Raw genomic sequence first — 25,487 nt, 5'->3', positions numbered from 1 at the left:
AGAGAGAGAGAGAGCTCTGCGCGCGCTCTGCTCGTCATTAAGAGTCTCAGCACCCACCGCGCGCTTTCTATGTGGAAACTTTCAAAAAAGGATTCTTTATAAACTCATCACCTTCATGTCGGCACTGCTGAATATTTCCTCACCGATGCTATGGTTACCTTTATTACGGTATGTATTCTGAGAACTTTGTTCTGTCTAACTACTTCCATGGGTCGTTTGGTGTGAATCTGAAGGGCTCTTGGCACGGTTGCGCATTTGCGCTTGTTCAGCAGTACACATTCTGCGCTCTTTATCAACTTTTTAACTTTAATAAGTTGTTCAGTTTAAAGGGACAAGGGTTCATACAATTGTTTCTTGCAAAAGTCTCAAATGCATTTGAAATCTTATGGGGAAAAATAGAGTTTAAGTGTTTATTGTGTATCTGAAACTCTCGGTAAAGTGTATTTGGGAAGAATGTGAACAGCTATGCGCTGCTCTTCGCCTCGGGCTGAATTTAAAACCAGTACGGGCAAATTCATTACTTACCTTTCACAGAGAGCTCTTCTTTTTTATGCAAAAAACAATAGATTGCCAAGACAACTCTCCCTTCACTTCCAACAGTCTTTTATCACGATTCTTTTAGTTCATCTAACTCTATATAAAGGTATGTCTGTCTGTCTAGAACTGTATATAACCTTCTGTATAACTATATCTGTATATACATGTATCTGTAACCTTATATATTAAGACAGATTTGTGTGTGTGTGTGTGTGTGTGTATATATGAGATACAAATGCACTAGTTGAAAAGAAGATGCATTGATTGCCACTAATTAAAGAAAAAAGTTGAATGTGAAGTACTTTAAATCAATCAAAAGGAAATGTAAGGCATTAAAATAGACTTAGATATTGTCTGAGAAACATTTTGCTCTGTGGTCATTCCTCTGAGCACTGACTGAGATAGGCAGGCGATCCCTAAAATAGATAATCCACATAAATCTGTGGAGGAGACGGGACTGTGCCCTCTGAACCCTTTGAATTTGTCTTTGGATTCAAGTGATGTTTCATATTGCTCGATGTGTTTGTTTGGAACAACTCATCTGGAAGTCGCAGGCATATGTTTCCCACTTGTGCAGTTGATAGCCCTCTCAGTGTGTGTGAGTGTTTTTCTGCTTATGTTACCAGTGTGTGTTCTGGGAAGTCTTGTGCAGACATGCTCCTCAAACAAGCATCTGTCAAATAAAGGATTTGACACAAGACATCCACCGACGAGGAGGCTAAAAGTTTAATTAAAATAATTTAGAGTTACTGGGGAACGTGTCCAAATAAATTTGGGACTTCATTGTGAAGAACCCTTGGGACTATTTGACGATTTAAGTTTTCCCTGGTCTGAAGTCATAATGGGATTTACTAAATGGCACACATTCAGATTTTTCTCTATCCCACATACTGTAGAAGCTGCTATTTTGACCGCTTGTTAAGGAAGATTGATGTTTATTTTATTTTTACTTGTTGAAAACTAGAGGATAGGAGCAAAAAGCTAGATTCTTTATTTAGTGTATGTGAATCAATACCTTTGAATTTAAGATTCTAAGAAGCTAAGAGTCATTTAATTTCATTTATTAATTTTTCTAATTTTGCAATGTTTTTAAAGGAATATCTTGGTCCTACACAAGTTAAGCTCAACCGATAGCATTTGTGGTATAATGTTGATTACCACAATAATAAACTTCAACTCGCCCCTCCTTTTCTTAAAAAATAAATAAATCACTTTACACAATAAAATCAAGTTAACACGCATATTGTTAACATCTTGTGGTTATACTTTTGAAACAGTGAGTATTTTAATGTTTACGGACTGGCACCATTCACTTCCATTGTAAGTGCCTCATTGTAACCCAGATTTTTGCTTTTTTAAATTATTATTATTATTATTTTATTTATATATTTTTTTAAGAAAAGGAGTGATGAGTCGAAAATAATTTTGTGGTAATCAACATTATGCCACAAATGCTGTCGATTGAACTTAACTTGTATTGATCCTGGAATATTCCTTTAAGAGTATCTATTTGCAGAAAACTGAATTAACCAGGCCCAGACACATACTGTTGCACAGGTCACACACAATAGTCCACTAACAGGATAATCAATTCTGTTATGTGATTTTCTCCTTTATTACTGCTGCTTTGATGCTCAATTCTATTTCCAAACTCGTGGTAGCACTCTTTAGTTTAGTGGGTAGCTACTCTGCCACTGCAGAATGTGACTCAAAACAACAGCAAGAAATGTTGGCTAGATATTCAAGCTCCATCAAGGGGTCTCATCAACTTTATCATAGGTCACTCATACCCAAAATCTATCTTGGCCTTTTTTGGTCACTGTGTCTAAACTGTGGGAAATTCAGTACTGTAACCATATATGGCTCTCTATGATGCAGTCATTATACAATAACATATGTATGCCACCAAATTATGTACATGGCGTAATCGTGGTCTAGATTGCATTTGTCATTAACAAATTAAATTATTTTTTTATCTTCATAAACATGTTCTAGCTGTCTTTCATATTTGAGAAAGCATGCTAGCATGCACTGCAGGATCACTATACTGCATGGAATGTCCCATCATCTAAATGACAGATGGCAGCCAGGCCTAAATACATCATTTATCAAGGCCAGGTTAAAAAAAAAACAAAAAAACAGAGCATTTCTTTGTAACTTAAACTTCTTGGTAACTTTTTCACACTATTTGTTATTCTATAGTTAAAAGTGATAGCTTAACAATACGGCGTACAGTTTAACAGAATTTTTAATAGCATTTCTATTCTTCTCGATCTCGATTATTGTTTTATAACTTTGCATTGATATTGTCTGACATTCAGACTACTATGGAGCTAGAACAATGACTAAAGTATTTCAATCTGAAATTTGTTTATTGTAAAACTTTAAAATGTGACATTTCAAAAAAATATTCCGGGTTCAATACAAGTTAAGCTCAGTCGACAGCATTTGTGGCAAACTATTGATTATTAAAAAAAAAATTTTTTTTTTTAAATTCTGGGTTACAGTGAGACACTTACAATGGAAGTGAATGGGGGCCAATCCATAAACGTTAAAACACTCACTGTTTCAAAAGTATAGCCACAAGACATAAACAATATGCATGTTAACATGATTTTAGTGTGATAAAATCACTTACTAACCTTTTCTGTGTAAATTTTTAGTCAATTTTACAACTTCATTGCCTTGACGTGTCAACAAACCCTAAAACCCTTAAATGACTGTAAAAATGACAATTTAAACAACTTTACAGCTCAAATAGAGTTCTACATTTTTCTTAATCTGAAAATTTGAACCTGTAATTATATAATCTGAATTTGTACAGCTAATTCCACCTTTAACAATTTAGAAGCAAAAATATATATATATAAAAAAAAATAAAAAAATCTACTGTTTAAAAATACAAATGTATAAAATATGCCAGAAAAATCTTCAGGTTTGTTAAATGTCACATGTCTAGAAATCAAATTAACAAATTTCCGATTCAGATACTTTAGTCATTGTTCTAGACAGGGAAGCATAGTACTGTTCGCTGGAATTCCAAGACTAGGAAACTAGTGCTTTTATAACGACAAGAAATGTTGTGGTTTGCCAAGTGGCCAGAACAACAGGGCCTGCTTTGACACGTCAAGGAAATATAGCAGAATTTGGTTGCACATTTCTGTGTGGCTATAAATATTACCTTGGGTGAAAGTTTTACTATTGATAGAAGTCTAGAGTAGTCTAGGTAGTGTAAAAACTACCAAATGGGCCCCAAATATTGGTCCTTAAGAAGCTCTGTCAGCCAAATCATAAAATGAACTAACTACTATAACTAATAAATTATTATATGAGAAATGTACTTAAAGTAGGTTAAATGTACCATAAACATTCAGCAGCTGGCGTGTTAATGGTGTTTGATATGCTGTCACCATTTTAAAACCACACCCCTCCCCAAAACTGAATGTACTGCTGAAACTTTAAAAAAATATTACTTAAATATGGATTTGGAGTCAGGAGCTGTTTTCATTTGCATGATTTTTCTTGACTAAGGCTACATCCACATGAATCCGGATCCATTTCAAAACGGTGTTTTTGTTTTCAGACGCTCTATCTACACTGCCGTTTTCAAGCATTTTCCAAAAGTTGCTCTCCACACTAAAACGTATGAAAATGCTTAAATCCTCTTACTACGCATGCAAAAATTCACCGTTCCATGTACAGGCTGAAATGCAATTGTCCTCGTTTTTCATTGCTGGACAGAATTCCTAGTAAACTTTGTGTCGCCTATGCATTGTGAAGGTTGTACAAAGTAACATTTATGTTTAAAAATGCTCTCAAAGTGAATAACAGACGCAATAATGCAGCTACAATGTGGGCCACCATCTTGATTGTTTTGAGTTAAATGGATCACATGAGTGCGTCACATGACAACAATGACATCCCCGTCTTCCCCATCCACATTACATCGCAAAGTCTGTGTAAAAAACAGCTCAGTTTTTGATGTCAAAAAACGGCATTTCAAAAATATGTGTTTTCAAACGAAAACGTATTAGTGTGGAAGTGGCCTAAGGGCATTTACAGATCTGTAGTTTGTTTGATTTGTTCTGAAAACAGGGGCTTAAATTGTTACAATGTTGCATTTACTTCTTGGTTTGCTTTCACAAGGCAATATTTAAAAACCGACCAACATTTTGTTAATAAAATTGCCAATGTAAGCAAACTGTCCCTTCATTGTCCAGAATGTTTGTGCGCTGTTCCGGGATTTAGCTCATACATCAGTATACCTGTTAAAAAGATATACCTGTAAAAATGTGTCAACCGGTACAAATTGTCGAGTATTGTTTATGTCACGGTTATGCAAAACGTTGCTGCATGCTACAGAATGCACGTTCCAGTCTGAGGTTGCGCTGCAAATAAACATTATATGTCACTCGAATGGATATGAGTTGTAAAATTTACGTATGGTTATTTTTATCTGTCATTAGTTGCTCTTGAGTTCTCTCTCCCTCTTTAACACTGTCCTACCTGTGTATGTTCTGCCGCTATCCAAAAGAGAGAAGTGATCGTACAAAAATTACCTCAGGATTGATTAAATTCCTATTTTAAACATGCAGCTATATTTAATATAGTTGCCAAATGCTATATACACATTTTTATTAGGAATTACAGTGACGTGCTGACCTAGAGCTTTCTTCTCCACAGATCCATCAGGTATGGTTTTTATTGTGATATTGTTTGGTCGTTGGGTCGGACTGCATTCTCACCACAGGCAAACCGCTACAGAGTTCTTTTTGCAATCGGACCAAGACTACCTCATCCAGGTGGTCTTGGACCAATTGTTTTGGTGTGTATCTGAGTCAATTGCCGTGTTGATATATGCCTATACGAACTGAACTAAGGGTGAAAATGCACCTGGTTCCAGTGTGCCTGAGCAAGCAGAATATTTCATTTGACCCAATTTTTCTGAGTGGCTTTAAACTTCTTAGAACATTGTTCTGAAAGTGATACAAGGTAAGATGCATTATACATGAAGCCAGGGTAGGTACATCTACACTGCTGAGTGGGAAATGGCTACACCTTTGTAGTTTGTATCCCTGACAAAGTGCTGCGGCCAACTGCCAACCCCCAGTCTATCAGTTTACATCAAAACAACGTATCAACACTTAAACATGATCACGTTATCAACACTTAGATGTGTTAATTACATTAACTGTTGTGTTCGGGCAGTGCCGCATCAAAACCGAGAGATCATTCTGTATTTATTTGTCTATAAAAGGCAGCTTCATTGCTAATCATTCCCAGACTTTACACTAATAGTCCGAGTTCTGTTTTGTGGCACCAAGATGGAATGTGTGTTTAATAAAGACACCTGACTGTACAACATAGTCTCGTGACAACTCGTAATAATTTGTACGAGATGGTGAAATCGTAAGATATCCTACGATTTGGTAGAAAAAGTTACGACTTTTATTCCAATAGACACCAATCAACAAACAGAATTACAAATCGATACAATACAGGCATCACATTTTAGGTAGCCTTCTACCCAACACTTTATTTTAAGAAAGGAAACATGTGTGAACAAACTTAGTAACTCATTCCATATTTATTTATGCCATGCAAATGACTGATTTATGTCAATAAACTGAAATACGTTTCACTCGCTTCGTTCCAAACTCAATGTTTTCTTTCTTACGTAGTGCAAAAAAGTTGTTTTCCGATTAAAATCATGGTTAGATTGAAGGTTTGGGTAAGGGATTTTCGATTTTTCTCGATGGGAGTAAAAGTTGTGTTTTAGTATGATCGAAACGTATGCAGTTTGTACAATTTCGCCATCTTGTACTATTATTATGACTTTTGATGAGACTGGGTTGGACTAAACAGTAATTGCTCTCAACAGTTTCATGTTTTTGTTTTTTTTAATTGTAAAAAAAAAAGGACCTTATATTTATGGGTGACTTAGGAAAATGTTCTTTCACCAGTTGTGATACAGATGGCTATTTATTGGAAGAAAAATACTTAACAAAGGGTAAAATTGGTTGATTGTTGTTTATTAATACTCTTGAGGGACAGAGAGGGAAACTATAACAGTTACAGATCACTCTGAAGGGATTTAGACCTTACTGGAGTTGTTATTGGTCTTACAGTGCCAGCAACTTCTAGGCCAAAAATAGCCTAGCTAGGCATGATGACAGTTGAGAATGCATTGGCTGCCGAAATCTGACATGCACTTTTTCCAGTTTTGTTGTATTAGTTTACACTTGTCATAAAGTGAACGATTGAATGTGCTGTCAGATAATCATAACTTTCCAGAAATACATGCTGTAAACACATGCATACTTAATACACATTAAGGGAGGTGTTTACTCCAGCTGCCAAGAAGGCCAAACAGCTGCAATGTGTCCCCTACACTGAACACTCAGCGAATGACACACACATGAGGCTACAGGCAGTACTAACACAACAATCCCGAACTTTAACTTCCTTGATCATCCAAGAGAACCAAATAATTATTCAACAGATCTGTCACCTGTCAACAAATCTTTCAATGTACATTGTCAAAGTTCAGTTTTGTCTAGCCCCTTTTGAATCCATCTGTAATTTAGAACAGCATGGAGTCACACTTAGTTGTATATGGTCTCACAGAAAATCGATATGTTAATACCGAATGTTCTAGTACACTGATATCGACCCCTTTCTGCTGAGTTACTGACAAGCGCTATCTCCCATCAGACATTTTTACATCAGCTCAAACATGTTTTCCTTTTACTGTGGCACGACTGATACCATCGTATTAACATAAACGATGAGTGTGATTCGGAGGTTTCCCTCTAAAATGGCCTTTTTACTTCACTAACGGTTAGGTTTAGGGTATGGGGTTTGGGTTAGGGTGTATGGTTAATAAAATATGCATTCCTGTTGACTTTTACATCATTTTAACTAAAAACAACCTGCTTTACATTTAGCTTTTGGCACCACTTTGTGCTCACATGTGCCCATATGTTCAACACTTCCAGTTTTGGCCACTGGGGGCAGTGCTTCAGATTTCGGCAAGCACAGACCTATTTACGCTGAAGAACTTTTAATCTACTGTTGCCGAATTCACAGTGAGATCACTGTTGTATCAACATATGGAAATAAGAAATGCTCAGTGTGAACTGGAGCTAACTAATGTGCATGTGTACGAAACTTGTGCTGACAGTTTACATATCCCGAAAATCTCATTGCACAAGGCACATTTGACAAAACCCACAAAAAAATCTTCACAGCGGAAAGGTTTGTCTACTGAAAGTAATATGCAAAGTGAGCATGTTATACAGAACATCTGCATACGTTTCCTTGATTGTAATAAATGCCACCATTTGCTCTTGATGGCTTTTCAAACACTGCAGGTCACGTCCTAGAGTTACAACCATTCTTCACATTTCAGAGTGTAAACCAAGATGTTCGAGCAGTGTTCCTTTCACTCGCTGCATAACTCTAGATGGAAATGAGTGTATGGTGTTCAGTGGTCAGAGATGGAGAGTGTCCAGACGGGGGGTCTAGACCTTCTTTTAGGGGAACATCTGGAGGCAATTGCACAGCATTAGGGTTTAGACGCTCTTCTTTGAAAATCCCGGGTGGATTTCTTCCGCTGGCGTGCTGCCTCTTAAGCCATCCTGAGTCCATCAACTTAGGTAGCTCTCCAGAAACTCTAGGAAATATGTTCGTCACAGTGTCATGTCCTCTTTATTGATATCACAAGATGTGTTGGGCGGCTTGCCATTTTGCATGACAATTTTAATATGCTAACACATTGCTAAAAGTTCTGAAAAGAATAGATCAGTGTGCCCCAACAATAACTGTGCCTGAGGGGAAATTTCTTTGATTCAGTTTCTATAAAACTCAATAAGCCAAGATCTCACTCCATGTGACTGAATTGTTTAAAGTATGCTAGTGTCCGTTCGTTCAAGGCAATGATTGACTGTAGATTGTATAGCTTTAGGACACATGGCCCTTGCATATGCTTGAGGTCTAATACTTCTCTCGAGATTACAAACCCAGTCTGACCAAAGCTAAGGCCTTCAAGAATGGGCAATGCTAATGTAGATTCTAAATAGAGTGTCTCGATTTAGCTTGTCATTGTGCTTGTGGTTTATTCTGATTTTAACATACACCATATTTTGACCATATAAACCAATAGACCTACATTAGATATTTTGTGTAAATATGTCAATGTGTACATTTACATGAACACCATTTCGATGACAACTACCAAAAATCATCTTATTCGAAAAATCCGACAACGCAACAAAACTGCTTTTCATGATACCTGAATTCATTGAGTTATTTTCTGCTTTTGACGTCAAAACATAAACAGGCATGCGCACAACACTAAGCCGGTAAGAACGCGGTAAATGTTTACATTTAAAGCGAAATCGGGGTAATGGGCAACAATCTACATGTGTTGATCGGTTTTTGCTTAAACCGTTTATGACCTTATCCCGATTAAGCAACGCCGTTTAAAGGAATATTCTGGATTCAATATAAATTATGCTCAGTCAACAGCATTTGTGGCATAATGTTGATTACCACAAAAATTATTTTTTTTTTAAAAAAAGCAAAAATTGATGTTACAGTGAGGCACTTACAATGGAAGTGAATGGGGCCAATTTTTGGAGGGTTTAAAGGCAGAAATTAGAAGCTTATAATTTTATTAAAGCTTTTACATTAATTCTTCTGTTAAAAATCATAATTTTTGTATTGTTTGCATATGTAAAGTTGTTTAAATCATCATTTTTGTGGGATTACCTCATCATGGCAATGAAGTTGTAAAATGAACATAACATTACACAAAAAAGGTTAGTAAGTGATCTTATTACACTAAAATTATGTTAACATGCATACTTTTTATGTTTTGTGACTATACTTTTAAAATAATGAGTATTTTAACGTTTACAGATTGACCCCATTCACTTCCATTGTGCCTTACTTAAGATTTTTGAGGGACAAGTCAAAATTATTTTTTGTGGTAATCAACATTATGCCACAAATTCTGTTGATTGAATTTGTATTGAAACTGCAATATTCCTCTAAGACATGACCTCACACATTGTCAGCTTATTAGGAATATTCGGTGTAAGAACGTGCATGTAAACACACTCAGTATGTCACAAATCGGCCAAAATAATGTGCATGTTGACCGTCCAACCGTGGTATCTGTAGTACTTGTTATCTTCAAGTTGAGGTGTACAGCGAGTGGATCTGAACAGTGTGTTTAATGGTGCAGTGGGTGGTGTGAAGGCTGTTGCTAATCTCGAGGCAATCCTCTAGGAGTTAAAAGCTCAGGGAGTTGTAAGCCTCCTTGGCCAGTCTTAGATAATTTGCGTAGGTGGTGAAGAAGCCCCAATGTCGAGGCCACTGACACAGTGCTGTGAGAGATTAACACCTGTCGTACATTAACATGCTCCTTTTCAGATGCGCAACTAAGAATGAACTTTATCTGTAGTTGAAAACAGACCATATATGCATGCGAATGATGTCATATGTTATATTGCTACTCTAAAAACCATTTGGCATGTGGAAAGGTTTATTAGGAAATGTTTTTGCTTGAGTTAACATGCCTAGATTAAAACCAACAAAGCCAAAGACTTCTTGTGAGTTTTTGGAATGACTTCTGTGTCCTGAGGTATGGGTTTACGGCAAACGCTTTTTCATGTAGTTTGATATTATGTCATTTTGAAATATTTGCTTGTGGCCTGCTTAGAAAAACAGGACCCTGTTTTTCCAATAACAAGAGCAACTGCTTAACAATCTTAAAGAGATGGCCCAAAGGTTCATGCATTGATATCACAAGATTCAGGTTATATAAAAAGTTAACTTTGTTAGTAATTGCTTAGCTCAACGGATGGTGGGGGACAGAGTCAGTTGTGTTTAAATACAGTGAAATTCTTTAAGTGTTATTTCAGAGGTAAATTTCTTCTCTGAGGCAATGGAACTTTGAGTGCTTTAACAATGCTCTCCTGTGTTTGGCAACCACATAACATTTAGTACAGAAGGTATTGTCCGCCTTAACCACGTCCATGTTGGTTTTCGGGCTGAAGAGGAGCAGTTCTACAGTAAACACGTCCCAAGGTGATTTAAGAACAATATCCCACTGATCTGCTGAAGATCAGTCCACTCCTGGAGCAATTCCGACATACCCAACATACTTGTGACGGCCTTAACAGCAGAAAATATCTCGTATATGTTATATTGCATAATTTTCATAGCCAAAAGTCATCACAGACGTGTCGTACATGGTGCTAACATAGCTAACGCACTGCAAAACAATTACGTATTAGCACAGATGCAAAAACGACTGGCATCCACATTGGAATGGCTGATCTTGTATGCGCCCAACAGCTAATCATTGTGATTTGTGTTTTAAAAGTAAAATAGCGTGTAAATCTTGTTTCACTATCTTGTCTCTGACTTTTATGTCATTTCATAATTATTCAATGTACATGGACATCTCCTCCCTTCCCCGACCCAGTTTAAATGCATTAGGGTGTCAACAAATTTGGACATTCCCAAGAAAGCAACCTAGAGTCTATTAGCTGGCCTATCAACTGACTAAGGCCAATCACATGAATTTATGAAGAGTCTCATTCCAGGCCCTCAAATCAGTCTGGCAAGGCTTGGCTAGAAGGTTGTCTATGGAACTGCTACCAAGGAAATAGTCACAGTCATTCACCAGTTAAGCGCATCCACTACTTTCATGTCCCACTCGATTTGGGTCAGGCAGATTAATAGCAGTAGTTTAGAGTCCATGTTGATCACAGGGAATGATTTATAACGTAAGTGGGCCTTGCAGTCACTTTGCCAATTTACTCTGTTTATGACCATGACTGTTGTACCAAATGTAAAAAATCTTATCCAATAACAAACAAAATGTAATTTAGGCTAGGTTCATTTTGAGGATGTTTGCTAGACCAGAGTGTATTGGGTACTTAAGTTTGTTATTTTGTCCTGACTTGAAATTGTATTGAAGGATTTATAGAAGTCCACTGTGAGTTGGGACACTTTATTGAGTTTGGATTATGCTTTATTGTGTAACTTCATCTGGTTAATGATGAGAGCTATAACCGTGAAGACCTCAAATATCCTGTGTACTTCTGAGAAAATGCAATATTAATTTATTTATTATAAAGCTGAATAACTAATGTAATTGTGCACTGACCATTACCATATGTCCAACAAAATTATTTAAAAAACGTAATTTTGTTGACAAAATGCATAAAATATTTCCATGAATAAATACAGTTACACTAGTTACCAATACTGGTGCATACTGTATATGCCATTATGTGACAAAATATTAATGTCACTATCCAAAATGTATGTGTTTTTTTAGAGATGTTATTTAAATAAGGTTTCTCCCAGATGCAAATGTGGTGAAAAATGGTTAATAACCATCTTTTTCGCTTCTCCTTTAAATGTCACCCAAAAATGAAAATTCCGTAAACTTTCTCTTTTTGTGTTCCACTGAAAAAGTGGCATATGGGGTTGAAATGACATGAGGGTTAAGGCTTTCAATTGAAAATTCGAAATTCAAATTTTCACCGAATTTAAAATAAAAATGCACATTAGCACAAATGCACAAAACTGTGCAACTAAATTTTGGATGTGTGCCAAGCACTGACAATGACTTCAGAGCAATCGCATTTTTGCACTAAAAAAGGCTTGATGCAGTGCAACAACTATAGTTCAACAGAACGCAGGTGTCTCGAGACCCGTTTTTAAAGGTTGAAGTTTTATTTAACTTGAAACGGCATCTAAAAAACAAGTTTATAAGTATTCATTGAGCACTCTTATGGACTAAGGAACCAATTTAATACCAAAATGTTATTCAAATTTTGGTAATATTTAAGGTCAAAATTTTAATTTAGTTTCTCAGCCCTGCTGACAGACCTAATGAAGTCTGTAAAAAATAATGACAGAATCTTAATTTTTGGGTGAACTTCCCCTTCAAAGGTTGGTTGACTGATGGTAAGGACAGCTTCTCTTGATGTAATCTGGTAATTTGTGACCAGCTGTAATTTGTGAGCTTAAACAATCATGGAAAACCTGGAAACATAAAGGAATTTTAATATACTGATTTTATTAAAAGTCATGAATTTTAATAAAAATCGATATCTATAAAATTCTATTAAAATTTATATAAAAAAGATATATATATATTTTTTTAATCCATAAACAATAGTCACAAATGATTGAAAAAGTCATGGAAATGCATTGGTCAAAAGGTGTGGGAACCCTTTACATTATGATTTTACGTTAAAGTTGACTGGCGAAAGGACAAAACCCGACAGACTACCTGAAGGACAGTTAGCATGGAGCTTTGTAATATATTTTGAGATATAGCATATGCTAACTTTAGCATTAGACTCTGGGTCAATGATCTTCTATGATTTGTGATTTTAGAAGATGCACAAAACTACCATCACATCCGTCTCCCCATCTCGAGCTTCTTTTTTGGCACCTTCATCAGGAAGTTTGAGCTGCTGTTCATCCAGGCGAAGACACTTAAGCACATCTGTTCCCCTATGAAATCTGAACTTCCTGCATTTATGCAACATGACAGAGCGAGAGAAGTATGTCACGTTTTGTAAGGTCTAAGAGATTTTAATGTGAGTTTGAAAGTATTGTTAAAAGAGAAAAGCATTTGGAATGGCCCTCTGTGGGGATCAAACTTTAAACTGATGTTACTTTAGCGAGGGATCGCATTAGCTGTGCTTTCCAGAAGGTCTCTCGCAATGTTTGTAGCGCATGAAGACATACAGCTAAGTATATGAAAGCAGTTAAGAGGATGCAACGGATTATCTCTTCAAACGTGGTCGAAAGAGAATCAAGTGCATGTGTTTCTATAAATTACGTTTTAAGAGAGCTAGGTAGACTTTAATATGACCGAATTGCTCATTATGGGTAATTTTTACAGCTTAATGAAAAGGAACCCTTTTAAAAGCTTACAGGGCGTATACAAACATCAGCAAGCATTTGATCGCACTTAAGAGGATGAAAAGGATTACTGGTATCTGTTGAACCCTGTTCTAGAGTTCCAAGTAAATTTCCATCCCGCATTCACCTGAATGAGACTAAATAGGAAGAATTATTGACGTATATTCCAGTATCTTCTGCTTTTGTACACATTCTCCTGGAGACATGCATTAAATGAGGTTCAAGATGCAAATCAGTTGTGGATTCACGAACACAAATAGTGTATACAAGAGCCAAACGGTTCGCTGATCGTAATTAAAGCACGCATGGGAATGTTACCAAGAGAGACAGCTTGAAGTAGTTCACTGCAAAGGCATATAAACATTACCGCAAATCTGTAACCAATACACATCTCATGGATTGCCTGGTGTAGTTACGTACTTCTTACATCAATGTCATGTATGACCACAGCAGGTTTTTTTTTTTTTCAAATAAAAATACACACCAATTGTGAAGCTACAGACCTGTTTAGTTTTTAAGAGGGTTTTATCACAATCTAATACGTAGGCTTATGAAACATATGCTTGTGCTCATTATTTTAAATGTATACTTTCATTCTCAGGAGGTTTTCTGGATGAGAACTAAGTAAGAATTGTATCCATTTTTGATTAAATAATATTGCTTTTGGACTCCTTGCTCCCCCTGTTACAGCTCTATTGCAATTGGAAGTTTGATTAGTTTAGCGAATATACTGATAATTCCTATTTATGGGGGTTAATTTTCTTTAGTCCCAATTTCCTGAATCAAATTAACCTAGCAGTAATGCAGTGACTTGTAAAACTGTATGCTCCAAGCAATTGCTGTAGAGTCAGTCAGCCGGTCATTAAAAAAATGAAACCGTAAAGGCAATAAAATCTGCTTCTTTTGAGTCATTTTCTACGCCACTGCATGCAAGGTGACTTTGTCGCATTGCCCCCTTTTGATGCATTAACTTCTAATTGCAGTCACCTTGTCAGCTTCATCCCTGCCAAAAAAGTTAAATTACTGACGGTTATTGACCGATAATGAGGACAGAGTGATAAACGTCTCTGAGCACTGGGGGTCAGATTCACACCCCCTCATACACACGCGTCCTGACCAAGAATTCATGTGTGGACTAAAAAAATCTCGATTTCAGTCTTTCACATCTACAAAACAACAGAGGTGAGGTCAGCTATCAAATGCTTAATTAATTACACTGCTGAAAGAAAGGGTTTAACTTCCTGTCATAGACAAACATTTGGCTACAACTTACAGAGGATCTTAGTCAGAGTAGATGCCATATTGATTTTGACACAAATGAAATCTTTGTGTTCATTGTTTAGTTGACGAAACATTGAAAATACATCTCTAAAAAAAACCCTTTTTTTTTTAAATGAGTGGACAACTGTTGTAAAAATTAGATGTGATCTTTGACCTTAAAACAGTACAACCCATTGAATGGACTGCATGTGTATCCCTTGTCAAATTAAATATGCTGTCTACCCTGACTAAGCAATATTGTAACAGCATCGGCAAACCAGGGACAAACAATTTTTCATGAAATGCAGGTGAACTACTTTGAATAAACTCAATGTCAAATGATCAACAATCAAACATTCCTGCAGAACAAGGAGTCTTTGTATTCATTTACATCACTAATGCCTAATTTAAAACCGAATGATTTATGTAACAAACTGAGCATCTTTTATAGTCCCATGACACTATCATCCACCCTGCCCATCTCTCCCAAAGCCCAGTCTCCCTTGGTTTCTTAAAAGAGATGCATTAAATGCAGCTTAAAATATCACAGTGGAGTACAGTGGATATTTATTTTCATTAGCCACCAGCGTAACCCAAAATCTCTTGCAAAACAGCCCTTTGATGTAGCAGTGTAACACTAGGATGATTTGAGCAGGCGCCATTGCTTACATTTTCTGCAGATTTGCGGCTGCACATGCTGGTGATTCCAAACACATACTGAAAACAGCTCATCTGAAGCAAAGGATGAAAGCAATAAGTGAATAACTACATGCACATGCATGATATTAAAGAAATATTCTGTGTTCAATACAAATTAAGCTAAATTGCATTTGTGGCATAATGTTGCTTACCACAAAATATTATTTTGACTAGTCCCTCTTTTTCTTTAAAAAAAGCAAAAATCAATGTTAAAGTGAGGTACTTACAATGGAAGTGAATGGGGCCAATTTCTGGAAGGTTTAAAGGCAGAAATGTGCAGCAAATAATTTCATAAAACTTTTGTAGTATTTGAGCTGTAAAGCTGTTTAAATCGTTGTTTAAACCTTATTCAGAATATCCACCGTAACTGAACTTTCATTTATATCTGTGTGATGAGGAGAGGGGTGGGGCCGGGCCATGACCACGAACACCCGGCCCCCAGTCGGGCTAATCAGCTGAGGAGAGGGATAAATGCAGCCGGATACGGCAGCTGCGTGTGGCTCTCTCTCTCCCGAACTGCTGCATCCGGCTGCATTTATCCCTCTCCTCGGCTGATTAGCCCGATTGGGGGCCAGCGTGCGTAGTCATGGCCCGGCCCCACCCTCCTCCTCGTCACAATCTGCTTATGTCAAAACAAAGTACTTCTAGGTGATAATAGATACAGATAGTTGTGAAAAGATATTGAAAGATATTAACGGTTAGTTCCGGTCCTCGAATCTGATTGGACGAGAGACGTTTCATGAGTACTGATGTCTCACACCATCAGCACTCGGACGGTTCACTCTTTCTATTACTCTGCTCCATTCTAAACTAAAGTGTAAGAGCAGCGCAGATTCATCACACTTTTATGTGTTATTAAGGATATGAATGAGAATTAATGAGATGATTAAACTACAGTCTAAAATGACTAATATGCAGCTTAATAAATGGCAAGAGCGAGCATCTCAAGCATTTCCAGAAGAAAATAGCAGGAAAAAAATCTGAGTTTATCTGGATTAAGCTGATTACATGAAAACAGGAATATTACAATAGTTGTGGAGCATGTGTATGTCTTTTTTAGGATAAAGGCTTAACAAGAATATGGACCTTAATAAGAAATGTAAGATCATGTACATGTGATCTGGTTATTCATATAGATGGTTCAGAATGGAGGATGAATAAATACTTGTACTGATTGTATAAATGATTGAAAAACAATTGCCACCCATGTCGAACCAAGAAACTGAAATTAAATTAAGTAGGATAATTCTTCAACTGATAATTGCCTAGTGAGGCCTAGCGGTTGGATTTTGTTAAAAGACAAGCAGTTACCTGTAATCACTAGCATTAAATAAATTATAAAAAGAACCAACACTTACCTTATTTAGTATGACAATCCTCACCAAAAATCTCATGCTACATACTAAGTACAGACATTTTATCTCAGTGCAATATACAACATGGCACTAGTGTGTTATAGGCTTGTATCCAATCAAAACAACTTCTTTTATAACATCACTATACGTGTAGTGTTCACTAATGAATGTCTATGGCTTTAGCAGACTCTTCTTATCCCCACACCGTCAAGGTTTCCTCGAGAAGTTTTGCACTTAGTGGTTTTGGTCTCATATTATTGCGTTCAGTCATGAAACAGAATGTATGCACCAGGAGCTCAAATAAATATGCCATAAGGGAGGCCCCTGCACACTTCCTGATGTAATATTTTTGGGATGTTACTGCAAGCCATCTCTCACCGCACTCCTATTAACCAGTGCTTCTATGCATCTGATGCCATCCAGATGCATTGAAGACGTGCCACAGCAAGAATAAGCACGTTTACATGCATGATCTTGCACCAATGTATGTGCTCATATAAACCAGTCCACTTGCTTTGTCTGATTTTTTGAATAAGCTGATTTTTTGTAGTTATCATCATAATGGTGATGTGAGCATGTGAACACACTTAAAGGAATACTCCAGGTTCAATACAAGTTAAGATTAATCAACAGCATTTGTTGCATAATGCTGATTACCACAAAAATAAATTTTGACTCGTCCTTCCTTTCCTTTAAAAAAAAAAAGCAACAATCAAGGTTATAATAAGGCACTTTCAATGGAAGTGAATGGGGCTATTTTTGGAGGGTTTAAAGGCAGAAATGTGAAGCTTAGAATTTTATAAAAGCACTTACATTAATTCTTCTGCTAAAACTTTAGTATTATTTGAGCTGTAAAGTTGTTTAAATCTTTGCAAGGGCGTAGATTTGGCTTGAACATTGGGGGTGGGTGGGGGGGGGCGGGGGGTTACCTATTTATCTCCCAATTTGGAATGCCCAATTCCCAATGTGCTTTTAAGTCCACGTGGTCGCGTAATGATTCGCCTCAGTCCAGGTGGCGGAGGACGAATCCCAGTTGCCTCCACGTCTGAGACCATCAACCCGCGCATCTTATCACGTGGCTTGTTGAGCGCGTTGCCACGGAGACATAGCGCGTGTGGAGGCTTCACGCCATCCACCGCGGCAACCACGGTCAACTCACCACGCGCCCCACTAAGAACAAATCACATTATAGCGACCACGAGGAGGTTACCCCATGTGACTCTACCCTCCCTAGCAACTGGGCCAATTTGGTTGCTTAGGAGACCTGGCTGGAGTCACTCAGCACGCCCTGGGATTCGAACTAGCGAACTCCAGGGGTGGTTACCACTGAGCTACTCAGGCCCCCCAACATGAATATTGTTTACGTCTTTTGGCGATACTTTTGAAACAATGAGTATTTGTACTGTAATGTTTATGGATTGGCCCCATTCACTTCCATTGTAAAGTGCCTCACGACAACCCAGTTTTTTGCTTTTTTTTAAAGAAAAGGTGGGACGAGTTGAAATATATTTTTGTGGCAATCAACATTATGCCACAAATGCTGCCGAATGAGCTTAACTTGTATTAAACCCGGGAATATTCCTTTAATGAGAATTCACTGGAACAAAAAATCTGAAGTTGATTTGTTAGCCAGTTTACTGTATACTGTTTTGCCACTGTATGTTCTTACAAAAGTGTGTCTCCACTGTCTCCACAGATCTTACAGGTGAATCTAGTGATGTCCATCTTGCTGTACGTGATGTTCCTCGCGTACCTCTATGGTATCTCAGCCTCTTCGATGGACAAGCAGCAGCCGACACAAGATCCCATCAATGCGCTCATTATAAAGCTTCTTCAGGCCGACATCAGTCGCAGCCGACAGAAAAAGGATGAGGGAACCCTGGACGCACGTCCATCCACCACTTTGAACACACCTGCAGTGACCAACTACAAGGAGAAACTTAGCTCACCCACTTATGAGCCAGTGACGGATATCTCCTCGGAACTGCTACGTCAACACAAACGTTACAACTCACCGCGTGTTCTACTAAGCGACCGACCACCTCTGCAACCCCCGCCGCTCTACCTCATGGACGACTTTGTAAGCAGCCAGGATGCTAATGGCAGCAACAAAACACGACAGAAACGCTACGCTGAGCACAAGAGCTACAGAGCGGAGTATTCAGTGTGCGACAGCATGAGTGAATGGGTGAATCGGACCACAGCTGTGGATATTAAAGGACAGCAGGTCACCATTTTAGAGAACATCAATGCAGGACGCGCAAACCTCAAACAGTACTTTTACGAGACAAAATGTCGGACGGATAAGCCCTTTAAGGGCGGCTGCCGGGGTATTGACGAAAAGCACTGGAACTCACAGTGCAAAACCACGCAGACTCATGTGCGTGCCCTCACTCAGTATAAATCCTGGGTGGGTTGGCGCTGGATACGGATAGACACCTCGTGCGTGTGCGCACTCTCGCGTAAACACCGCAGGACGTGAAAAACACGCAAACCGACATATTGTGCAACAACTCCACTGTCTTTCTATTTTTCCCTGGGGGGGGGGGCTATAAATATATAAATTATTATTTAAGTTATGTGGAATGCATATAGTTTATACATGTCTGTGTATAATGTATAACATGCTTGTTATTTATTTTAGTCGTCTGCAAAGGAAAATCTTAAAAAAAGAAAGAGACTTATCAAGCAATGCCACTAAGCTACAGGAGCATTACATGGTGAATCTATGTGCCTTGCTCAAGTATCAGAGTCATACGACATTGGGAACAGTTGCAATGAAAAACAGTCAATATCATATTAACTTCAGTATTGTTCAAGAAAACCAGTTTTTCTACAGACACAGGCTGCCAGTATATAGTATCCTCTTCATGTCTGGGGAATCAAATTACAGTCGAGATGTTGTCGTATTTTTTATGCAAAATAATATGTAAACATACAGTATGTGTATTTGAAAACTGCATGAAATACCTAAGAAATATATATTTTTCTATCACTCATATTGTACACCGTGATGTTAGTGGTTCGTACAGAACACAAAGACTGATGGACAAATCAGCGAATTACCACTAGCAACACAAACCACTTTGTATCACTGGAATATTTGTCACATGTCACAATCCCAGCAGGATAATGAGCTCAGCACCAAAACAAAAAACAAAACAAAACAAAACAAAAAAGCAGACCAAAAAGTGATATAAAAGATTTTTTAGAGTTCTACTAATTCTTGTGAGTCTGGACAGTATTTGTTTCTAGTTTTGATGGTCGACTAAGAGATGGCCTTTTGAAAGTTCTTAGTATTTAAAGGGATAGTTCACCCAAAAATATTAATTCTGCCATAATTTACTCACCTCATTATTCTAAACCTTTATGATGCCTTTTCTTTTAACATGAGGATGAGTAAATTACAGAGTTTTCATTTTTGGACGTACTATCCATTTAAGCTAGTGCAGTGTTGGTCAGATCATTCACAACAAAGCACCAATCATAAGCTGTTTTAACAGCTCAGAGCATGTCCATTTTAGAAATGTTATCACCTTTACCAAGTATGGCACTTGCTGACATAGCATAGCAGCAAAGACGTGAATTAGTGTGATTACAGCCCAGCAATGCAGAGTAGGTTAAAGTGGAGACAAAGCAGCACTCGTTGTCTCTGGTTCACCATTGTGCTGCTTATTACTCCTGAAAATAGCTCCTCAACAGATGGAGGAAAGACTCCTCCTACTAGCCGCACCCTTCTCAAAAGCTCCGCCCAGCCTACCAGAGACCAATCTGACCACCACGCCCAACTTCAAGATGGTCAGACCCACCTATTTTCAATTGTACACCACAAACAACTGTAAATTTAGTGTAAAAAAGAAAAGAAAAGAGTAAACCAACCCATGGATGAATAACAGTTAACAAGAGGACAACAAAATGGGCCATTGCTAATGACACTGTAGACTTACACAGAGGTAAAGCTGCCTTAAGATATTGTACATACGTGCAGAGCTGGGATTTGAACATGTAATCTCCCCCTTAAGAGGGTTTCCCTCTTGTCAGACTCATCTTAGGAGATAAGCATTTCGCCAGTGCACTATGAAAATCTTTTCCCGCTATAAGTTTATATAAGGAGACCCACTCAAACATTAGCATGCTAGGAAGTCATGAGACAAGGGATTTCTGTGCATAAGATTTAAAGTCCTGGAAGGTTCCATCTGGAGTAAGCTTTTATGCAAAATATGTCAGTCTGTGAAACCAGGGACTCAATTTAAGATATGTAAGAGTACATTATATATGGTTTTTTGTTTTGTACTGGTGCACAGTAGATATTATATACCCAAGAAAACTCGTTTGTGAAAGGCGTAGAAAAAAATAGTTTGCGGTCATATGAAGAGCAATTTAAATGGCTAGGCAGCAGGGTATCGGTCAGTCACGGCTCGACATTTATTCAAGCTTATCTTCGGGCGCATTACCCAGGTCACTTCTGATTGGACAAACAGCCCAAGTCTCTCCAAAGAGTGTCACATATAACCTAAAGTGTTAATGGTGTTATTTTAGGTCACTTTCAGAACATATTTATTTATTAGCAGGATATGCTAGAATTAAGTCAATATGCTGCTCTACAAAGGCAAAATGCAGTAACTATGGCAACTATGAACTGAGCAAAATGGCTTCACAGTTAGCCAGTTATTTTGCTATTTTAACACTCTCTGAGCATAGTTGAGCCAAACACAACTGGGTCTCATAAAATCATGTTACTGTACCTACATTTTTGCAGAAAATATTTTTATGTGTCTTGTACGTATCTCGGTGAAATAAATACTAGAGGTGCTACAACAACAATGACTTTTATTCCCTTTAACACATCACAAGTAAAACGGCAGATTATCAGTTCATAAACACTTTTCTCCCTGTTCCTCAAACAATGCTGTCTTATGACATCTAAACACTTTTGCTATAGTTTATGACTTGTAAGGCGATACATTTTGGCTTTTGCATTACATGACCAATAACATTTAAAAGCTTGTTTAAGTGTGATCAAATTGCACGGTAGCTCAACCGATAGAGCATTGCACTTCCAGTGCAAACGACCAGGGTACAAGTCCTGAAGAGTACACGAGTCAACACGTGAGCCGAAAGTGTCATAGAATCACCAAAAAATTATGTGGTTGCTTCAGCAATTGCATTTGTCATCTCACATTTGCTTTTTATGGCACTATTGGTTAGGTTTAGGTTTAAAGGAGCAATATGTAATATATTTACTGTACTAAAGCATAAAATTATAATAATATGTTATCAGAGATTTAGGAAACATGCTAAGTTAAAATACTGGCTTTTCCGAAAACAATGCTACAGCCAGTATATTCTACTTTGAAATATCTGTTTCGGGCCGGAATTTCTGTTTGTGTTTTGGCCTGTGTGATCCCGCCCACTGCTATTTCCCAATAGTATTTAGACACCCCGGGTTGCCAGATTTGAGACAAGTTAGCGGGCAAACACAGCGCGCTGCAGCCATGGAAGCCAGCAATACATCTAGCTAACATTGACAGAGTTATAAAAAATCCACATGTGCTGGTTTATAATTTGCAAACAATAAAAACATTGCAAATGTATACATCAGCTGATCAACTTACAGTGTAAGGCTCATTGCTTGCCATTGTCAGTTTGCTCGTTCCTGTTGCGTGTCCTCAACCTGGCAACCTGCGTGATCTTCGAGTCTGGAGAGGAGTGGGTGTGGGAGACAACTCTCTCCAATATTTTGAATTTGGACTGCAGTACCCATTTTAAATGCTTGATATCAATGTTACATATTGCTCCTTTAAGGTTTAGTTTAGAGAGGTCGGTTTTCTTTATTTAAAACTCAAAAGAGTATTAACCTTGAAAACCTCAACTGTTTGGGAGAACATTTTACCGCTTTTAGTGCCACACGGTGGACATTTCACATGCCACAATACATGTAATGAACTACGTAATATCGTTTTGCAAAAATGTCGCCACAGTCACGTAATTTTCATGACTGTCACAGGACAGAACATAGTCTAAGAGACCAAATTTTTGTCATAACTCAATTTTAACAAAATGTGTGTTTACTGTGTTTTGCTGTTGGATGGCAGTATGGTTCAAACCCATTATTACATTAAGTAAAGTGTCTATAATGAACACTTCATCCCCATAATTAAGCTTTATTAGCATACAGTTGTCGATTGAAATGTGGCTTTGAAATATTAATCATTCTTTTATTGTGTTTTAATGCTTCACATGAGACATAATGGTGCATTTGAAAGTAAAATTGTGTTGGACTAACACAAGGCACTAACTAAAGGACATTTGATTATTTTAAAAACAGGTTTAACTTTTTTTGTGATTGACAGATTCAGTCTGAGACCAAATATTGGGTGTGATTTGAAAAAGAACCACAGACCACTAAGGACACAACACACCTACTTTGGATTCAATATTCCGGCTGCTTCTTACTTCTTTAATTTAGCCCTCCATGGAGACATTGGATAAACGCTCGGATAAAACACAGGAACTCAATATATCCCACATCTCCCAATTGGATTCTGCTGGGAATGGCCCACACAGTTGTCCAAATGCATTGCCTTTTCTGTAAAACAGATTTTTACACTGGAGTGTGCAAGCTGAGAATCCCTAAATGATTTTGACACGGCTCATTCCTGTATGATGTTCACTGGAACATTCCCATGTATTTTATGCTGTCTGGTGATGTATTTATGACCTGCTGGTGTCATGCATACTGTGTAGGAGTCTTGCTGCTTTAAACCACTGCAACCAAACCTTATGATGGACCAATGGCCATTGCTGAAACCCAAGGACATGTTCTCTGTTTATACTGAAAACAGTGCCAAAAACACATCAAATTCTATTTAAGGACTAAACACTTCTTAATATCTAGACATGAAAAATTCCTCTTCGGTATGTCAAAAACTATGAGAAAAGTCAAATCCATGTTTTAGTAAAAAAAAAAAAAAAAAAAAAAAAAAAAGAAAGACTTGATTGTTTGATGGTCATTGTTTAGTGAAGTAGTTTATTTTGGCTGTACTCATAACCCGTTGTTTGTGTTTGTTTGTTTGTTTTTTTTGATTTTGAGAGTGAGAGCGAATTACCTATTCCATATTGGTAAAGTCTATTAATTTTTCTGTTTTCTCATGCTGATTACTTGAAGGAGCGCTGTTTATCTGACCAACAACATCTTTCTCTTTCTCTGCAAAGGCCTTGCAGTCTGTGTGAGATTTGTCTGAATAAAGTTTTTTTTTTTTTAATCTTCCTGCTGAATACGTCCTTTTGGAAATCCATGGGATTATTTCCCTCTTTGTATTTTAAACTTTTCAGTCAATCACAAATGGAAAGAAATTAGCCACAATATTGCCCGAAGAACATTTTTTTAAGTTCTCATGAGATAATCTGTGTGTTTCTAATCAAACCAAAATAAGCATTGATGGGTGCTCTTCAAAAACTAAGTAACCTCAGGAAGGCGTGTACACGACCAAGCAACCTTCAGGCAGCCTATAAATACAGTGAGTCATTTGCCAGGGCCCGCAGGAAGAAAATAGTTCTGGGCAATGGTTAATTAGCATTTAATCCTCTTGCAATGTGTTCTGAAGAGCAAAGACTCTTGTCTGAGACAGAGCGATCTTGTACAATCACTGGTGAAAAAGAGTTAAATGAGGTGAAGGGATAGTTAAACAAGGAGAACAAATTCAAACTGACATTTTGCTTACATGTCCATATAAGGGAAATTACTACGAGTCAATATTGTGACTAACTGTAATTGTGAAGTATAAAAATGGAATTCCAACAAAATTTGTTGCACTGAAAAACTCTGCTATCATTGTATTAGTGTGCTTAGGTAAAAAATGCAATTTTCAATCAATATGTGATTGATGGTAACACTTTACAATAAGGTTGCATTTGTTAACAACATTAGTTAACATACTTTAACATCACTTACTAATCTTGGTTAATGTTCATTTCAACATACACTGATGAGCCAAAACATTATGATCACTCACAGGTGAAGTAAATAACGCTGATCTTCTCCTAACAAGGCCACATGACAAGATCTGGGTAGATTAGATGGTAAGCAAACAATCAATTCTCGTAGTCAACATGTTGAATGAAAGAGAAATGGGCAAGAGTAAAGACCTGAGCGACTTTGACAAGGACTAAATTGTTATGGCCAGACAACTGGGTAGGAGCATTTCTGAAACAGCAAGGCTTGTGGGGTGCTCCCAGTCAGCAGTGTTGAGAACCTACTGACAGTGGTCCGAGAAGGGACAAACCACAAACTGGCGACAGGGTGTTGGGCGCACAAGGCTCATTGATGCGCAAGGGCAAGGAAGGATATCCCATATGGTCCGAACAGACAGGAGGTCTACTGTGGCACAAGTCACAGAAAATGTTAATGATGGTTACAGGATGAATGTGTCACAACACACAGTGTATCGCACCCTGCTGCATATGGGGCTGTGTAGCCGCAGACCGGTCAGAGTGCCCATGAAGTCCCCTGTCCACCATCGAAAGCTCCTACAATGGGCATGCGAGTGTCGTAACTGGACCTTAGAGCAGTGTAAAAAGGTCACTTGGTCCAATGAGTCCCGTTTTCTTTTACATCACATGGACAGTCGTGTATGTGTGTGCCGTTTACCTGGGGAAGTGATGGCACCAGGATGC

The 25,487-nt window shown here is 37.7% G+C and overlaps 1 protein-coding gene across 1 annotated transcript; it reads left to right on the top strand.

The window, feature by feature from the left end:
- Nucleotides 1–23,803, top strand: ntf3 (neurotrophin 3). The gene is made up of 2 exons (XM_051688793.1): nt 1–168; nt 18,508–23,803. The coding sequence occupies exons 1-2, from the start codon at nt 151–153 to the stop codon at nt 19,291–19,293; spliced, it is 804 nt and encodes a 267-aa protein (XP_051544753.1). The 5' UTR covers nt 1–150; the 3' UTR covers nt 19,294–23,803.
- Nucleotides 23,804–25,487: the final 1,684 nt, after the last annotated feature.

The sequence above is a fragment of the Myxocyprinus asiaticus genome, chromosome 45, assembly GCF_019703515.2.
Source record: "Myxocyprinus asiaticus isolate MX2 ecotype Aquarium Trade chromosome 45, UBuf_Myxa_2, whole genome shotgun sequence".
Classification (NCBI taxonomy): domain Eukaryota; kingdom Metazoa; phylum Chordata; class Actinopteri; order Cypriniformes; family Catostomidae; genus Myxocyprinus; species Myxocyprinus asiaticus.
Note: the sequence above shows the minus strand (reverse complement) of the source record. Positions and strands in the feature narration are given on the sequence as shown.